The sequence below is a fragment of the Erythrolamprus reginae genome, chromosome Z, assembly GCF_031021105.1.
Source record: "Erythrolamprus reginae isolate rEryReg1 chromosome Z, rEryReg1.hap1, whole genome shotgun sequence".
In the NCBI taxonomy this organism is placed as follows: domain Eukaryota; kingdom Metazoa; phylum Chordata; class Lepidosauria; order Squamata; family Dipsadidae; genus Erythrolamprus; species Erythrolamprus reginae.
Window position 1 is genome coordinate 150,529,473 of NC_091963.1, and position 17,897 is coordinate 150,547,369.

The window sequence follows — 17,897 nt, forward strand, 5'->3', positions numbered from 1 at the left end:
TTTGTTCCCAGGGCTGCCACGTGGCCCCTTTTTATGACAAGTCATGGGGGAAGCCGGATTCACTTAACGACCGTGTTGCTCCCTTAACCGCTGCCATGATTCACTTAACAACCGGTGAAAGGAAGGTCACAAAACGGGGCAAAGCTCGCGTCACTTGGCTTGGCCACAGAAAGGTGGGGCTGAGCTCCGTCGTAAGGCGAGGACTACCCATATTCCAGGAGATTCTCCATAATTCACCCTGATAACTGCCGTGTGTAATTAAAGCGTCTGTCAACCTGGAGCACTTGAAGGTGGGCGGACTTCAACTCCCAGAATTCCATCTTTAAGTGGTTGCAGGGAATTCTGGGAGTTGATATCCAGCCATTTTCAAGTAGCCCAGGGGAATTCTGAGAGTTGTAGCCATCTTCAAGTGGCCGCAGGGAATTCTGGGAGTTGATGTCCATCCACCTTCAAGTAGCTGCAGAGAATTCTGGGAGTTGAAGTCCACCCATTTTCAAGTGGCCACAGGGAATTCTGAGAGTTGAAGTCCTCTCATCTTCAAGTGGCTGTAGGGAATTCTGGGAGTTTAAGTCCTCCCATCATCATGGCCGCAGGGAATTCTGGGAGTTGAAGTCCTCCCATCATCATGGCCGCATGGAATTCTGGGAGTTTAAGTCCAGCCATTTTCAAGTGGCCGCATGGAATTCTGGGAGTTGATGTCCATCCACCTTCAAGTAGCCACAGGAAATTCTGGGAGTTTAAGTTGTCCTATCTTCAAGTGGCTGCAGGGAATTCTGGGAGTTCAGGTCCATCCACCTTCAAGTAGCCTCAGGGAATTCTGGGAGTTGATGTGCAGCCATTTTCAAGATGCTGCAGAGAATTCTGGGAGTTGATGTCCAGCCATCTTCAAGTGGCCGCAGGGAATTCTGGGAGTTGATGTCCAGCCATCTTCAAGTGACCACCATGAATTCTGGGCTTTGAGGTCCAGCCATTTCCCAAAGGGCTGCAGGAAATTCTGGGAGTCGGACTCTTCCCCCCTCCCAAGGGCCCCTCTGGAATGACCTTTGGAAGGGCCGAATCAATTCTTATAGGTCTTGAAGGCTCCAGGACCGGAGCAGATGCCACCAAGCCAGGTCACTCTCCTGGAAACAGGAGAGCCCTTGGCTTTGATCCTGCATGGCTCTCTTTACTCTCTAGTCCTTGAGTTATGACCAAAGTGTTAAACCCTACGTAATGCGGTCGCTAAGTGAGAATCATGCAGAGTTTTACAACCACCCCATGTGGTCGCGCAACAAACCCACACCCATTGCCAAGCTTTGCCCTGTCAAAAGGGTCGTAAGGGAGAGGACCCGTCATAAGTCACCTTTTTTTTTGTACCACCCGTTGTAACTTGGAACAAAGCGAGGGGGGGGGAGTGTTTCCTGGATGTTTGATGAGAAGAGCAACCTTACAATCTTGCCAGCCAGGCAACCTTCTTTGGGGGGCGGGAATTGGGGGTTGGACTAGAGCAGTGTTTCCCAAACTTTTGACATATGTGTACCCCTTCTATAATTTTCTTACCGCTTAGTACCCCTCCTCAAAAAAAATGGATGTACTGTATTTAAATAACAATCCAAGTACAGTGATCCCTTGTTTTTCGCAGGGGATGCGTTCCAGGACCCCCCGTGAAAAACGAATGTCTGTGAAGTAGAGGAAAGATATTTTTTTATGTATTTAACAAGTATTTGGACTTTTAAAACCCACCCTTTGCATTAAACAGTCGTTCTATAATGTTTATCAGCTGGAACTACATGGGATATACTACCAGTTTCTTTAATAGAGTACAGTAGGACTGTAGAAGACTTCTATGAACTTTTAATGGATTTAAAATTTTCAATGGATTTATTTATTTGTTTGTTTGTTGGTTGGTTGGTTCATGAGTCCTCGGAGAGGGGCAGCATACAAATCTAAATAATAAATAAATAAATAAATAAATAAATAAATAAATAAATAAATAAATAAATAAATAAATAAATAAATAAATAAATAAATTTGTTTGTTTATTAGATTTGTATGCCGCCCCTCTCCGTATTTAATGGATTTAAGTCCCCTTTCAAAACCTGTGAAGTAGCGAATCCGCAAAAGATGAACCGTGAAGTAGCAAGGGAGTCTGCGGAGAGGGGCAGCATACAAATCTAATAAATAAATAAATAAATAAATAAAAAAATAAATAAATAAATAAATAAATAAATAAATAAATAGATAAATAGATAAATAGATAAATAAATAAATAAATATTTTTTTCCTCTCTTGGGTACATACACAAAATAATAATAAACAAAAAATAAAATTATTCATAATAAAATATAAATAAAGGTTACCATATTATAAGTAACATTTATTTGGACCAATGAGACGGATGAAATTGTTTGTGCGGAGGTGACCGATCCGTCATCATTTGGTTCCCTGGTTGTTAATTTTAATCTGAGGTGCGGTTCCCACGTCCAATAAGTCGGTTCCTTTATTTCCGACTTAATGTCTACAAATGCTGAAAAAGCAACTTCACGTAAATATGAAGTTGGAAAAGGCAAGATGTATTTCAGAACTTTTTCTGAGTTTGTACCCCCACCAAACTCTTCCTGTATCCATTGGGGTGGGGAGGGGGTTAAGCATACCACACTTTGGGAAACACTGGACTAGATGACCTACAAGGTCCCTTCCAACTCTAATAAATAAATGAAATCTGGTTTTCCCAAATGGGTGAAAATGGATCGACTTGATTGATTGATTGATTGATTGATTGATTTGCACCTAGCCTCTATTCTTTTTAAAGGTAACTTGAAAGGGCAAACAGACCCAACACATCTTCCTCCTATTTTCCCCACAACGACAATCTTGTAGGGTGGGCTGGGTTGAGAGAGAGAGAGAGAGGAACTGGCACAGTCATCCGGTTGGCTTTTGTACCTAGAAACTTTCGTACTAGAACTCACCGCCACCTGGTGATTGGCCCAAAGCAACTCATCTGGTTTTCATGGCTAAAGTGGAACTAGTATTCACTATCTCCTAGTGATTTGCCCCAAAGTTAGCCAGCTAGCTTTCATGCCTGAGGTAGGCTAGAACTCACAGTCACCTGGTGATTGGCTGAAAGTTGCCTAGCCGGGCAGGACTAGAACTCACCGTCTCTTGGTGATTCACCATCTACTAATGATTTGGCCCAAAGTCACCCAGCCAGCTTTCATGTCTAAAGTGGGACTAGAACTCCCAGTCTCCTGGTGATTGGCCCAAAGTAACACATCTGGTTTTCATGCCTGTGGCAGGACTAGAACTCCCAGTCTCCTGGTGATTGGCTGAAAGTTACCCAGCCAGCTTCCATGCCTAAAATGGGACTAGAACTCCCAGTCTCCTGGTGATTGGCCCAAAGTAACTGATCTGGTTTTCCTGGCTAAAGCAGAACTACAGCTCACTTTTCCTAGTGATTTGGCCTAAGGTCACCTAGTCACCTTTCATGCTTGAGGCAGGATTAGAGCTCCCAGCCTCCTGGCAATTGGCTGAAAGTCACCCACCCAGCTTTCATGCCCAAGTAAGGTGGGACTAGAACTCTCAGTCACCTAGGATTTAGCATTCATAGCTAAGGCGGGAGTAGAGCTCACATCCTCCTGGCAATTGGCCGAACGTCACCCACCCAGCTTTCACTAGAACTCCCAGACTCCTGATTTCCAGTCCTGGAGTCTTCCTCACCAGACTGAACGTGGCCCTCTCTAAAGCATCCCCACGCCGTTCCTGAAAGGTTTAGCCGCTTGCATTCGATCCCATTCTGCCAACCCCACACAATCCTACCTCCTTCTCCTCCCACCACTACCTTGCACATAGAGGGGGGGTAGCGGAGGGGCCGGGATGTATCCCAGCCTGGCTTTGGCAGCCCCTTCGGTCACCTGGATCCCCACGGCTCACTCGCTTGTGCTGTGGCCTGCCTCTGTCCTTGGTGACCACCCTCCTGAAATCCACCGTGTGTGTCTCCTCCCTCCTTGCTCGTTCCACCGACAGAAACACACAGCTGGGATTGGCACGGAGGGCTGGTACCCACCCAGCGGTTTAATTAATAATAATAATAATAATTTATTGGATTTGTATGCCGCCCCTCTCCGTAGACTGGGGCGGCTAACAACAATGATAAAAACAGCATGTGACAATCCAATAATAAAACAGCTAAAAACCCTTATTATAAAACCAAACATACACACAAACATACCATGCATAACTTGTAATGGCCTAGTGGGAAGGAATATCTCAACTCCCCCATGCCTGGCGGTATAAATGCGTCTTGAGTAGTTTACGAAAGACAGGGAGGGTGGGGGCAATTCTAATCTCCGGGGGGAGTTGGTTCCAGAGGGCCGGGGCCGCCACAGAGAAGGCTCTTCCCCTGGGGCCCGCCAGACAACATTGTTTAGTCGACGGGACCCGGAGAAGGCCAACTCTGTGGGACCTTATCGGTCGCTGGGATTCATGCGGTAGCAGGTGGTTTTGGAGGTAATCTGGTCCAATGCCATGTAGGTTTAGCACCCCTTCCCTTCCAAGCCTCCCACCGCTGGAGCATGCCCATCTTAAGCACATCTGGCGGGCAAGGAACCTCCCCACGGAGCCACTATCTGTGCCACTGAGGAATGCCTTACGTCTGGGAGGGGGGGCTAGTGTGGGCTCATCAATGGTGGTCTTTGCCCCCCTTTTGGGCTCCCGGCCATGGAGCAAGCGACTATTTTTTCGAGCCGTAGCCTCCAACCTATTTCTTTTGCCCAGATGTTGCTCAGATTTGACATTTCTTTCCTGCTATTCCTTTTCTCCACCCTGGTTTGATCCCGGTCTGCTCGGCATTGGGTTGGGTAGGATTATCTGCTGAGAGGCTGGCTAAATCCGGAACGCCCTTTACTTATGTAATCCCTTTCCGATACTCGGCTACAATTGGGGGGGGGGATTGTGAAAAGCATGGGAGAATTTGGGGTCTTCCAAATTGCAGGGGGAAAAATCCCCCCTGGCTTTCTCTCTTCCAAGCAGGAATGGGGAGGGGGTGTCGATTTAAAGCCTCCTCCAGAAACATATTTATTAGGGATTGTCAGAGGGCAACATACAAAAAGCAAATTACTCTCTTCCTATACACATTTTAACAGCTGCTGGACTATATTTCGCACAGATGTGGATAGAAACATAGAAGATTGAGGGCAGAAAAAGACCTCCTGGTTCATCTAGTCTGCCCTTATATTGTTTCCTGTATTTTATCTTAGGATGGATATATGTTTATACCAGGCATGTGGATTTACCAACCATGTCTGCGGGAAGTTTGTTCCAAGGATCTACTACTCTTTCAGTCAAATCATATTTTCTCACGTTGCTCCTGATCTTTCCCCCAACTAACCTCAGATTGTGTCCCCTTGTTCTTGTGTTCACTTTTCTATTAAAAACACTTCCCTCCTAAACCTTATTTAACCCTTTAACATATTTAAATGTTTCGATCCTGTCACCCCTTTCCCTTCTGTCCTCCAGACTAGATAGATGGAGTTCATGAAGTTCATTTAATTTTATTAAATGAAAATAAATAAATAAATAAATAAAGAAAGAAAGAAAGAAAGAAAGAAAGCCTGCCCCCTGCCCTCATTTTTCCCTGACACCCCCTCCCACCAAGAAATGGCAGGAGGGAGTTTGGGGCTGCTGTGGATTGGTGGTGGGGGGCTACACTGCTGGCAGAGGCTAAATCCCATCACCCACCCACACAAAATTATCCCCCCTCCTCTAAATATCCTCCCAAAGAGAAATAAATTAGACGGTGGAGAAAAGCGAAGGAAAGCAAAAAAAAAAAAAAAGGGGGGGGGGTTAAAAAAAGAAAAATAAATGGGTCGCAGACGAAACAAACGAAGACAAATGGAGTCGTACAGCCGCTCAAATCGTTCCCGTCGGATTCTTTCTAAGCTGCGAGAGGGCACATGACCTGGAACACAGCGCCCAGCAGTGAGGTCATCGTATAGGGTAATGCCCCTCACCCTTTTAGCACCCCCACCGCCCACTCCCACCCTGTCCAGAGGGGTCTTCTTTCCCTTCTTAAGAGGGTCTCCTGTAGGTTTTCATACTCATTTATTTTCATTTATTAAATGTATAGGCCGCTCAACTGCTTCTGCTACTCTGGCCGGCGAGGGGCACCCCAGTAATACCCCTCTAAGGGGGTCACAATGACAGGCTGGTGCCCGTCTCAATGCCCCCATTGTGGTGCCACAATTAGTGCCCACCATGGCACTAATCTAAGAACCTATTGCTGCTCAGATTGGGAGTCTCCAGACAGCCTGATTATTATTATTATTATTATTATTATTATTATTATTATTATTATTATTATTATTATTATTATTATTATTGTTATTGTTGTTATTGTTGTTGTTGTTGTTGTTGTTGCTGTTGCTGTTGTTGTTGTTCTATTGTTGTTTTGTTGTTGTTGTTGTTGTTATTATTATTATTATTATTATTATTATTGTTGTTGTTGTTGTTCTATTGTTGTTGTTGTTGTTGTTGTTGTTGTTATTATTATTATTATTATTATTATTATTATTATTATTATTATTATTTAGATTTGTATGCCGCCCTACTCTGAAAACTGGGGGCAGCTCACGGAATAAATATAGAAATAAAGCGTACAAAACAAATCTAATAGATTAAAAAACTACAGCTAAAGCCCCTATATATTACTCAACCAGACAATCCAATCACACCAATACTCTACTGCGGATTGGAAAGGCAGCGTCTCAAAGGAAAATGGGGCCACTAGGAGATCATTGCCTGGGGAGGGGGGTGGGTCTTCCCAGCGGGCCATTCGAGGGAGACATGGCTTGGAGTTGGGCCCCTGTATTGGGGACTGGTGTGCCCCCAACTCCACCCCATGACTGTGAAAACCGTGCCCCATCTCCCTTTCGTATGTAGGATTAAGAACCTAAGAACCTAAGAAGAGCCAAAGGCCATGGAGTCCAGCATTCTGTGTCCCACAGTGGCCCCCCAGTTGTTCATGGGGATCTTGAGCAGAAAGAGAAGGCAAGACCCTCCCTTTCCTTGGCCCCCCAACAAATAGGACTCAAGGGAATCCTGCCTGCCTCAACCAACATAGAGGCGGCACATGGACATCCTTTTCAATAACCACCTATGAGACACTTGGCATCCCTGAATCTGTCTCATCCTGCCTTGACGCTCTCCAGGCTGACAGCTGTCACGACCTCTTCTGAAAGGGAATCCCATCAACCAAGGACCCTCTGGGTGAAGACATATTTCCCTTGATTTGTCCTCACTTTCTTACCTATGAGCTTTAGGGAGGGGCCCCTCGTCCTCGTATTGTGTGAGAGAGAAAATAATTTTTCTCCATCCACCTTTTCTATCCCATGCAGGATTTTATACCCTTCGATGAAGTCCCCCCTTCAACGCCGTCTTTCAAGGCTGAAGAGACCAAGGCCTTGCAACCTGGTTTCCTAAGGGAGGGGCTCCATTTCCTTTATTATTTCAAAGCCCTCCCCCATGGGCCTTGGAGTCTCAAATTTAGGGGAGAGGGTTTCTTTCCCTGTTTTGCTATAGAGTCCAGCTGGAGTCAGCTGACAGCTGGATCGTTCTACCCTTATCCAGACTGGTGATGTTACCTAGCTGGGCCGTGAAACATCTGCAAGGAACTCCTTCTCTCCCTCCTCTCTGCAACCCTCCCTTCCTTCTAGCACTGATGACGTTGCCTACTTGGGTCACGAAAGGTCTGCTAGGAAAGCAAAGAAGCTCAGAGGCTACCGAGAGCCCCCACTCATTTCAACCATGAGCTACGAACATTCTTGGGGGGGCTTAAGATTTTTAAGTAGTTAATTGGATTGAAGACATTGTATAAGCCCTTCATGGCACCGGACCAGGTTATCTGCGAGACCGCCTTCTGCCGCACGAATCCCAGCGACCGGTTAGGTCCCACAGAGTTGGCCTTCTCCAGGTCCCGTTGACTAAACAATGCCATCTGGCGGGACCCAGGGGAAGAGCCTTCTCTGTGGCGGCTCCGACCCTCTGGAATCAACTCCCCCCAGAGATTAGAACTGCCCCCACCCTCCTTGCCTTTCATAAACTCCTCAAAACCCATCTCTGTCGTCAAGCTTGGGGGAACTGAGGCTCTTTCCCCTTGCCTATGTAACCTCTGTGCATAATATGACTGTATGTATGTTTTATATACTGGGGTTTCTTTTTAGATTTTTATATGTATAATTGTTATTTTAGATTCTAATTATAGGTATTAGATTTGTCATTATGTATTGTTTTTATCGCTGTTGTGAGCCGCCCCGAGTCTGCGGAGAGGGGAGGCATACAAATCTAATTAATAATAATAATAATAATAATAATAATAATAATAATAATAATATTGTGTATTTTATTGTGTATCCCCAAGTCCTCGGAGAAGGGCAGCATAGAAATCCAATAAATAAATAAATATTAATAATAAATGAATTCGCCTTTCTCGGTTCTTTCCAACCCACCTGGGACTGAGGGGGCTCCCAGAGGTTCAAGAGACGTGTCCCTCACCCTACCAAAGGTCTGATTCCTACCAGAATCCCCTCCACCACCACTGAGGATCTGTCAAAGGGGTCACACGGCTACTTCCACCCCGAAGGTTACTCCTGATTTACTTTGAGTTCTGAAGAAGAAGTGCAACCTTGTAGGGTCCCTAAGGAAAGAACCCCGTCCTTCTTGCCTGCACTTGGCCAGAAGGACGGGGGTCCTATAGGAGGGGGCGCCTCTCTCAGCTAATCAGCCTTCCTGGTGGTCCCTCGGGATTGGGGTCATAGGCCCCCCATAAAGTGCATGGCAGAACCAGCGTTTTATCTTCCGGTGGCTTTTAAAATTAATAGCCGATCTCTTCTCAACACCTAAGGATTATCTATTGGATCCTTTTTTTCTGGATTGAGTCTCAAACAGGCCCTTGGCCTGGAGGAGAAGGGGGGGACGAGGAGGAGGAGGAAGGAGCAGAGAGAAAGAGAAGGAAAGAAAAGAAGAGGGAGAGGTGAAAGGGCAGAAAAAGAAGAAAATAGGAAAGAAGGAAAAGGAAGGAAGTAGGAAATAGGAAGAGAGGGAGGGAGGAAAGAAAAAACAAAAAGAGAGATAGAGAGAAATGGGAGGAAGAGAGGAAGGGAGGAGATGGGAGATAGAAGGAGGGAGGGAGGGGACAAGGAACTAGGGAGAGGGAGGGCAGAATGAAGGAAATAGGGCAGGGGGGGAAGAGGGAGAGAGAGAGAAGAAGGAAGAAAGAGAGAAAGAAGGAGAAAGAAAGCGAAGGGAGGGAGGAAAGGAGCGAGGGAACAGACAGAGGGAACTAGTGAGGGAGGGCAGAATGAAGGAAATAGGATGGAGGGGGAAAGGGAGGGAGAGAGAGAAGAAGGAAGAAAGGAGATTTAAAAAAGAGGCAGAAAAGGAGAAAATAGGAAGGAAGGAAGGAAGGAAGGAAGTAGAAGGAAAGAGAAAAGGAAGAAAAGACGGAGGGAGGAAATAGGAAGGAACGAATAGAGAAAAAAGGAGAGAAGGAGTAAAGGATGAAGGTGGAAAGAGAGAGAAAAGATAGAAGAGAAGGAGGGATGAAATAGGCAGGAAGGAAGGAAGGACATTTGTAAAAAAAAGGCCCAAGCAATCTAGAGGCCATCCAGGCGCTTTTACCTTTGAAGGGGACATGAGTCAAGAGACACCCCCCCCCAGTAACCATGGTGGGAGGGGGGGGGGTCTGCATGAAGGCCTTGCCAGTCTTTGCTCCAAACAGGGTATTTACCTGCTGCGGTTTTCCACGTGTGCCGTTTGCACCTTTCCGTGGGAGTGAGAATTCCCACCACCACTCGTGTGAATGCACACCCGCCCTCTCCCTCCCCACCCCCCAGGGCCCCACGTGCCCCCCCGGCCCCCGAAAGAACAATGGGTGGAAAATAGAAACATCCCAGGGTCTCCCACGATGACAAAATAAATATTAAATATTGTTATATTCAATGTTGTATGCTGCCCCGAGTCCTCTCGAGAAGGGCAGCACAGAAATCTAATTGATAAATAATAAATAATAAAAATCAACAAAGAAACAAAAGACACAAAGAGTCCTCGGGTTACAACTGCAATGGAGGCCTCCCCCCTTCCAATTTTGGGGGCTGAGTGAAAGATTGGTTCAATGAACCGTGTGCCTCATTTTACGGCCCTTGGGAACCACTGTGGTTCAGGGAATTCGCAGCCGTCATTAAGTGAGTTACAGGGTCATTAAGTGAATCTGGACATCCCCCCCCCATGGACTTCACTAACGTTGAAAAATACTCCTTGGTCGTTTAGTTCGGTGCTGTGGTCCCTTCAAATAGTCCCTAAACGAACCGTCATAAATTGAGGACTAGTAGTTCTTTTTGTAGTGAACAAGCATCGTTCACCAGAAAGGGGCTTCCCACCCTAATTGGGAGCTGGCTGCAAAGCCTGAAGGGGACCCCTTCCCCTTTTAAACCATCCCATACGGAGCACCCCACTTTTGAATTTACATGGAGTTTGTCAAGACTTGAATCTTGGACAGACCCTCCCTCCAATATTTGGGTTGGATTTTTCACAACATACACAACTCTGTTGCAAAAAACAACCCCACACAACACACTTGGCCAACAGGGGGCACCACAGACTCCCTCCTCCATAAGAAAACCCAGAATTCTTGGCACCCCTGTTGGGCGATGTAGTGGACCCGTCGCATAACAGGGTCATCCGTTAAAAGACCCTCGCCCATCGCAATCCACACCCCGGCTAATGCCCCACAATGCCAGGCTGTGTGGTTTGTCACCCCCTTCAACTCCACTCCTACCCCCTCCTCTAAATTAATCTAAAAAAACCAAGTCGATCGAGCGCTCCCTGCAGGTGACCCTTGGAAGCGCCGCCCAGCTTTTCTCCAGCACCGAGAGACAGCGCCTCCTGCTGGTGCCCGCTGGGAAAAGCAAGAGCCCACCTTGAACCCATTCAAAAAGGATGGTGAGCGCATCCTTTGCTACAGCCTGGGAATCCTAAACAGGTGCCCCCCTCCCGATCCAAAGCAGAATCCCGGGCCAGTTTGGACTCCTGCCTTTTGGGGGCAGGGGTTGTCCATCCCTCCTTCCCTCCCTCCCTCCCCGGTTCAAACTCACCTGGGGGCTTCTCCAGCCGGCCTTTCCTACCCCCGCACAGCCGAACTTTCGATATGAGAATTAAAAGCTGTTTCTGGCACAAGGATTTGGTCCCGCGCGGGCAGACCTTCCGCTGGGTGGAGACCGGGCGGCTGGCCACCGGATCGCGGATCTCCCGTTTCTGCCGGATCAAGGAGCTAGCTAAGGCGGCCATGCCTGCCCCATCCGGAGGGGCTGGGGGGGCGGCGGCGGCGGGTTGGCAGGGGTCAAGGAAGGGGGCGACTCTCGCCCTTCTCTTCCTCCTCCTCCACTTCCTCCTCCTCTTCTTCCTCCTTGTCCTCTTTCAGCTACCGAGCACCGGGAAAGTGGGGGGCACGGAGAGGATTTGGGGCCCCCATCAGCCTCTCGGGGCGCAGCGCGAAGGAGACCCCCTTGCCTTGCAGGATCCGGACGCCTGCGGAAAAAGTCGAGCGTTCGAGCGCAAGTGCGCCCTCCTCCCTCCAAAAAGCCGGCTTTAGAGGGGCGTCGGCCGCCGGCCGTGGCTCCCCGTCTTCTTCCTCCTGGCCCCCGCGATCCGGGCCACGCCGGGGAGCCGCTCCCCGCCTCGGCTGCCGCCTCTCGGTTCAAACCCGGCGGCGGAGGCGCAGCGGAAGAAAGCGCCTCGCCTGCCCTCCATCCATGCGGCGACCACTGCGCTGCGCAGGGGTGGGAGGCCAAGCCGTGTCCTTCAGAGGGGGCTGAGCCACGGGGGGAGGGCTCGCGGGGGAAGGGGTGGGGGCGGTGGAGCGGGGAGGCAGCGGTGGGCAAAGGAGGGACCCTCGCCAAAATGCTGGGTGTGCCAAGTGGCGCGCGGATGGGCAGGCGGCTCCGTGTTGTGTGTTGTGCCAGCCGGCGAGCCAAAGAGCAGCTGCGAGGGAGGGAGGGGGAGGGAAGGGAGGGGGAGGGAAGGAGAAGAAGGACTCCTGTCACACGCCAGTGACAAAGCGGCGGAGCGTGGGGGGTGCAGGCGGGCGCTGCCCCCATCGGAAAGGCGCCCTCCGCCGGCAGGAGGCAAAAAAGCCGGGCGGGCAGCGCCTGTATTTCAGCCGGAGATAGGGAAATCCGTGGGGTGGGGGCGAGCTTTTGGGGGTGGGGGCAGGTAGTTGCCTCCATCCTGCCGGGAACATGTGGGGAAGAGGGCAGGGCCTCCTCTCCCAGAGGGAAACGATTTTGGGGGACACCCACCTTGGGGCGGTGGTATTCAGCAGGGAGACCCTCCCTAGAGATGGCAAAGCGCAAAGACGAGACGCGAGCGCAAGCGAAGGCTCAAGGAGGCGAGTTGGGGATGTTGATGGGGGTGGGGGCCCACTGAGCTCCCCCAAAGTTGAGATCACAGGGGTCGCAGCGGGTTCGGGACCTTGCCAAGCGGGGTGAAAGTCCAGAAAAATTTATTCATTTATTTGTTACTTGGATTTATATGGTCTAAAGTTAAATCGGTGAGTCACGGTGGACTTGAGAGTGTGAGGGGCGAGACCGAAGGGTCCTCGGGCCGGGGTCTCCTTCCCCGTATTGGAAAACGAGTCTGAGAGGGGAGGGTGGGTTTCTATCCCAGGGCTGGGGTGGGGTCGCTCGTGGGAAAAGAGGAGGACGAAGAAAGGTGCAGATGTTGGTTGGTGGCTAGGAGTGGCAAATGGCGCCCCCTGGAGGAGACGAGTCTGCAGGGCACAATCAAGAAAGGAAATTGGGGTAGGGGTCTTACTGAGACATCTCCCCCGGGCATATACAATTTATGAATGGTATGTCTGTATGTATGTTTGTTTAGAAAATGGGGTTTTTAAAATATTTTTAAACTGTAATTTAGATTCGTTGTAAATTGTTTCACTTTGTTGTGTCCCGAGTCTGCGGAGAGGGGCGGCATACAAATCTAAATAATAAAATAAAATAATAAATAAATAAAATCCCGAAGGGTGGCTGGGGGGGGCTTCTCCTTGTGGTCTTCCACCCCAGAGCCTGATCAGTGGTGGCGGAGGGTCTCCGTTAACCGGGGAGCGGACGGTTTTCCCCCTAGAAGATCAGAAAGGATTGAATCTGTTGTACTGCGTGGATGGGAGGCCACCAGGAAATCCCTGAAAGTAGGAACCAGACCATGGTCAAAGACAGCGACATAGAGGTGGGGCATGTAACTCATCAGGGTCCAAACTGGACTTTTTCACAGGTTTCATTGGAAGATGGTGCCCAGGATGCAGCGTGCCACCCCATTAAATTTATTTATTTTATTCATTTTGACTTCTATGCCGCCTCATCCTGCTGGGACTCAGGGCAACTTACAACAACAATAAATACAATCTGAAAAGTGAAATATAAATGGGAAAAATCCTAAAAAGCCCATTGTAATAAAAGTTAATAAACAATTGCAGTAAATGAAATTGAATGTGTATAATTTTAGAAGGGCTGTGGGTGCGTGTGTGTCTGTGTGTACATACATATACACTTGTAGTGGATAGGGTATATTCTTGTGTGCCTGTGTGCAATGTGTATGTACACATACGGCATATACACATAGATTTAAATAGTATATTTTGGATGTTCAGTCATAGTAAATAGATAGGGACATTGAGGCAGGGAGAGGTCAGGGACCCGAACCCAAACTCTTGATGTGAGTGACATCAAGATTTATTTATTTGTTTGTTTGTTCGTTCATTCGTTCGTTCATCCGTTTATTTATTTATTTATTTATTTATATTTTTATATTATTATTATTATTATTATTATTATTATTATTATTATTATTATTTATTGGATTTGTATGCTGCCCTTCTCCTTAGGGCAGCTTACAACATGTTAGCAATAGCACTTTTTAAACAGAGCCAGCCTATTGACCCCTGGTCCTCATTTGACCCACCTCGGAAGGATGGAAGGATGAGTCAACCTGGAGCCTGTGATGAGATTTGAACCGCTGACCTTCGAATCTACAAGTCAGCTTCAGTGGCCTGCAGTCTAGCACTCTCCCTGCTGCGCCACCCTGGCCACCTTTTAAACCACTCAAATGACCTTTAAGCTGTTGAGGTTAGCTCTGGCCCAGCTCCTGCCGCAAGGACTGTGGAGGTGGATGTGGGGGAAACATCCAAATGTCACAGGTCTGTTTTGCTGCCGACAGAGTCGGCCAGTGAATTATCATCTGAAGAAGGAAGTGTCTGTGAGAGAGGCGGGGCTGGCAGACAGCCCAGGAAGAAGCCAGTCCTCATTATCTTCAATAGATTCTGATGAGGAAGCAATGATAGACCCACGCATGCGTAGAGCTATGCATAGGAAGGAACAGCTTCAAAAGTATTACAGGTGATAAGAGAGTCCACCTGTGGTTGGGTGGGGTTCAAGTAATAAGGGCTTCTGTTAAATGGGCAGTGTGCCGGCCTCGCAATGTGGAAGATTATCTGGTTGTACTTGTGGACTTGCCGTTCAGGATTGTTCTCAGGACTCTGTTTGGATTTCAGGACTTTGACCATAAATCACAGTGAGTTTTACAACATCTGAAGAGTAGTGGCTGTGACGAATTCCACAGTTACTGGTTAATTGACTGGAGTTGTATTGTCTTTGTTATCTCACTGCATTCAAGTTTGTTTTGTTTTTACAGGAAATCCCTTTGAATTTAAAAAGGGAGTTTTGCTTCTATTTTTCTTTGGATAAAGAAACTATTGTTGCATATTCCCTGTGTGTGTGTCTGTTTTGGCTACTTTTACCTTTAATTGAAGGCTTGCGTCATAAGCCGGCAGAACATAAGCCACCCGCCAGTCACATGATTGCCAAGCCACTCCCACCTGGTCACATGGCTGGCAAGCCACACCCACAAAATAAGCCGTGGTAGTAAAAAATTTTGCAGCCTTTCACTGAGATATGCATACATAATCTGGGCTTTGTGTGTGTGTGTGTGTGCATTTATTTTTATTTATTTTATTTATTTATTTTGTCCAATACACAATACATATTGAGGAGAATAGACATTAAGTATTATATATAAAGAGAAGATATAAAAATAGAGGAGAAGATATATGAAAGGAAGAAAAAATATATGATATATGAGATAAGGAGAGACAATTGGACAGGGGACGAAAGGCAGGCTAGTGCACTTACGCACGCCCCTTACTGGCCTCTTAGGAACCTGGTGTGTGTGTCTGTGTGTTTATGTGTGTGTGTGTGTTTTGATGGTACCATTGTGGCCGCCCGTCTTGACTATATTTTTGCTAGGAATTATTACAGAAAAGATAAATAAAAGTCATCAACTACCTCATATTACATATAACAACTGCAGCTAGGATCATATACGGTCAACACTGGAAAACAGAAATAGTTCCTTGCAGTGTCAATGATAATAACAACAAAAAAAACCTAGAATGCACGGAAATGAATAAATTAACCCTAGAAAATACAGGATAAAGAGGGAACAGAATTTTATAAAGTTTGGGTAAACTGGTAAACAACTGGTTGGAATACAGAAAGACAATCCCAGTACTCAGTAATGTGTATAGAATATAAGGTGATAGGTAGATTGATCTGGATAGGATATTAAAAGATAAAGAAAATACGTAGTAAGAGGCAAGAAATATGTGAAGATAGATAAGTTAAGGATAAGTTAGGGAATATATATAAAGCAATATAAATGTAGGAATTTGGCACTAAGAAATTAGAATAAATATAATGTATAACCGCGAGGAAACTACGGAATTGGGATTAGGAACAGCATTTTGCAAAATATTTCTCATTCAAAATTTTATTGTTGATATTTATTTATTGTCGAGATTTAGCACCGCAAGATTAGCTTAGAAATTAATGGAAACAAGTGATCACAGCTTAGCTGTCACTATAAACAGCATTTAAGAGGGGGTTTTTGTGCTTTTTTGTGTGTCTTTTTTTTCTTTTTGGTGAGGGTGTGATGATAGTTGTATTGTTTGTAAAGTTGGTGTTTCATTTTCTTTTCCAATGTTGTTTTTCAGTGTAAATAAATCTACCGGTAATAAAAATTATTTTTAATAGAAGTTGAGGAATAAGAGATACCGTAATGCAGAAGATAACAACGATACGCAAAGCTGTGAAATGAAGAGTAATACAAAATTGTTTATGTTTTGTAAGGTTACGTCTCGTAACGTTGATGTTATGTGTTGGTTTTCTTTTTGTTTTAGTTTTGTGCTTGATTTTATAGGTGTGTTTTTTTTAATTTATATGTTGCTGTTTTTAAAACAACTCTTCAGTAAAAATTATTTTTAAAAAACAAAACCGGTGTGTGTGTTTGTGTGTGCGTGTGTGTTTAGTTTTTTTAAAAAATTATTATTATTAAGTTTATATACATTTAAAAAGACGTTATACAATCAATAACTTTAAATCATAAGCATAATAACAAAATAACACCCCATACATCTGAACAGAACACTTGTGTGTGTGTTTCGATGGCACCATTGTGGCCACCCTCTTGACTTTTTTGACCCACCTGGGGGCGTGCCCTCTGCCCTCTTTCCCTTCTGAGCTCTGCTCACTTCCCCTCTCTTTCCCTGCCTCAGTTTCCCCCTCCGGAAAGCCGAACACCGATGCGGTTCTGAGGTCGGATTGCACTCCAATTGTTCTCCTTGCAGCAAGATTTCATTTTGAAAACGGAATCGACCTTGGTTTGGCACCACCCAAGAGAGTCTCTGTGCATGTACAAAGCGCCTCTGAATTTCAAAGAGACCCACGGCCAGGAATGGATGCTTGAAGAGGCTGCTGGGTGGAAGAAAAATTGCAGCTTTGTTTTTTAAAGAGGCCCCCACCCATTAAATCTCCTTCTCCTGTTGTGCCCACAAAGCTGCACGAAGGGGTCAGCTGGTATATCAGTCGCTGCAATGGGACAAAAAGTCATGGCGGCAGCTGTGGCTGATGGGCCCTGTAGTTGGACGCAAATGGCAATGGAAGCGATGTGGGCAGGGAGGGAATAGAGCCTCCACCTCAAATAATAATAATAATAATAATAATAATAATAATAATAATAATAATAATAATAATAATTTATTGGATTTGTATGCCACCCCTCTCCGTAGACTCGGGGCGGCTAACAACAATAATAAACACAACATGTAGAATCCAATAATAAAAAACAACTAATGTCCAGCAAGGATAAGGAGCTGTTGCTAATGAGCTGTTATGGCTTGGCCTTCTCTCTCCGTTAATAATAAAAACAAAACAAAACAAAACAAAACAATAACAATAACAATAACATATTAGACTTGTATTCCGCCCCTCTCCGAAAACATGGGGCAGCTCACAATGCTATAGTTATGAGAATATTCTGCAAGACTTAGTTGATATGAATGGATGATAAATGCTTAGAAACAAGTGTAATTTGTTTTTTTTCCTTTTTTTATGTTAATGTGTTTGTTTTCTTGTTAGAAAGGACAATTAAGATGTGGATTTAAGAGATGTGTAAGAAACAAATAAGGCTATATGAAAATTGAAATATTAGCATTGCTGAAGGTCTCTGGCTAGATGAGTAAAAGTAGTTCGTGAGATGTATTAGCTAATGGCATTGCAAATTTCAATAAGGATGTTGGAAAATTTTATATTTGATTTTTCAGGTGACAAAAGAAAAGGAGGCAGCAATTATGAGAGGAAAAATACCAAAAGTAAATGGATAATTATTGTATTGTAATGCGGATGGAAGATGGAAAAAACTTCAGAAGAGAAGGATTTAGAGATAGTGATTTCTGACAGTCTCAAAATGGGTGAACAGTGTGGTCAGGTGGTAGGGAAAGCAAGTAGGATGCTTGGCTGCATAGCTAGAGGTATAACAAGCAG

At 46.0% G+C, this 17,897-nt stretch overlaps 1 protein-coding gene across 1 annotated transcript in view; it reads right to left on the bottom strand.

The window, feature by feature from the left end:
- Window positions 1-11,316, bottom strand: part of FGF11 (fibroblast growth factor 11) — a 40,445-nt gene extending 29,129 nt beyond the window's left edge. The window contains exon 1 of the mRNA XM_070728731.1: window positions 11,124-11,316. Within this exon, the coding sequence (XP_070584832.1) occupies window positions 11,124-11,316 (193 nt within the window). The remainder of the gene's footprint in view (window positions 1-11,123) is intronic.
- Window positions 11,317-17,897: the final 6,581 nt, after the last annotated feature.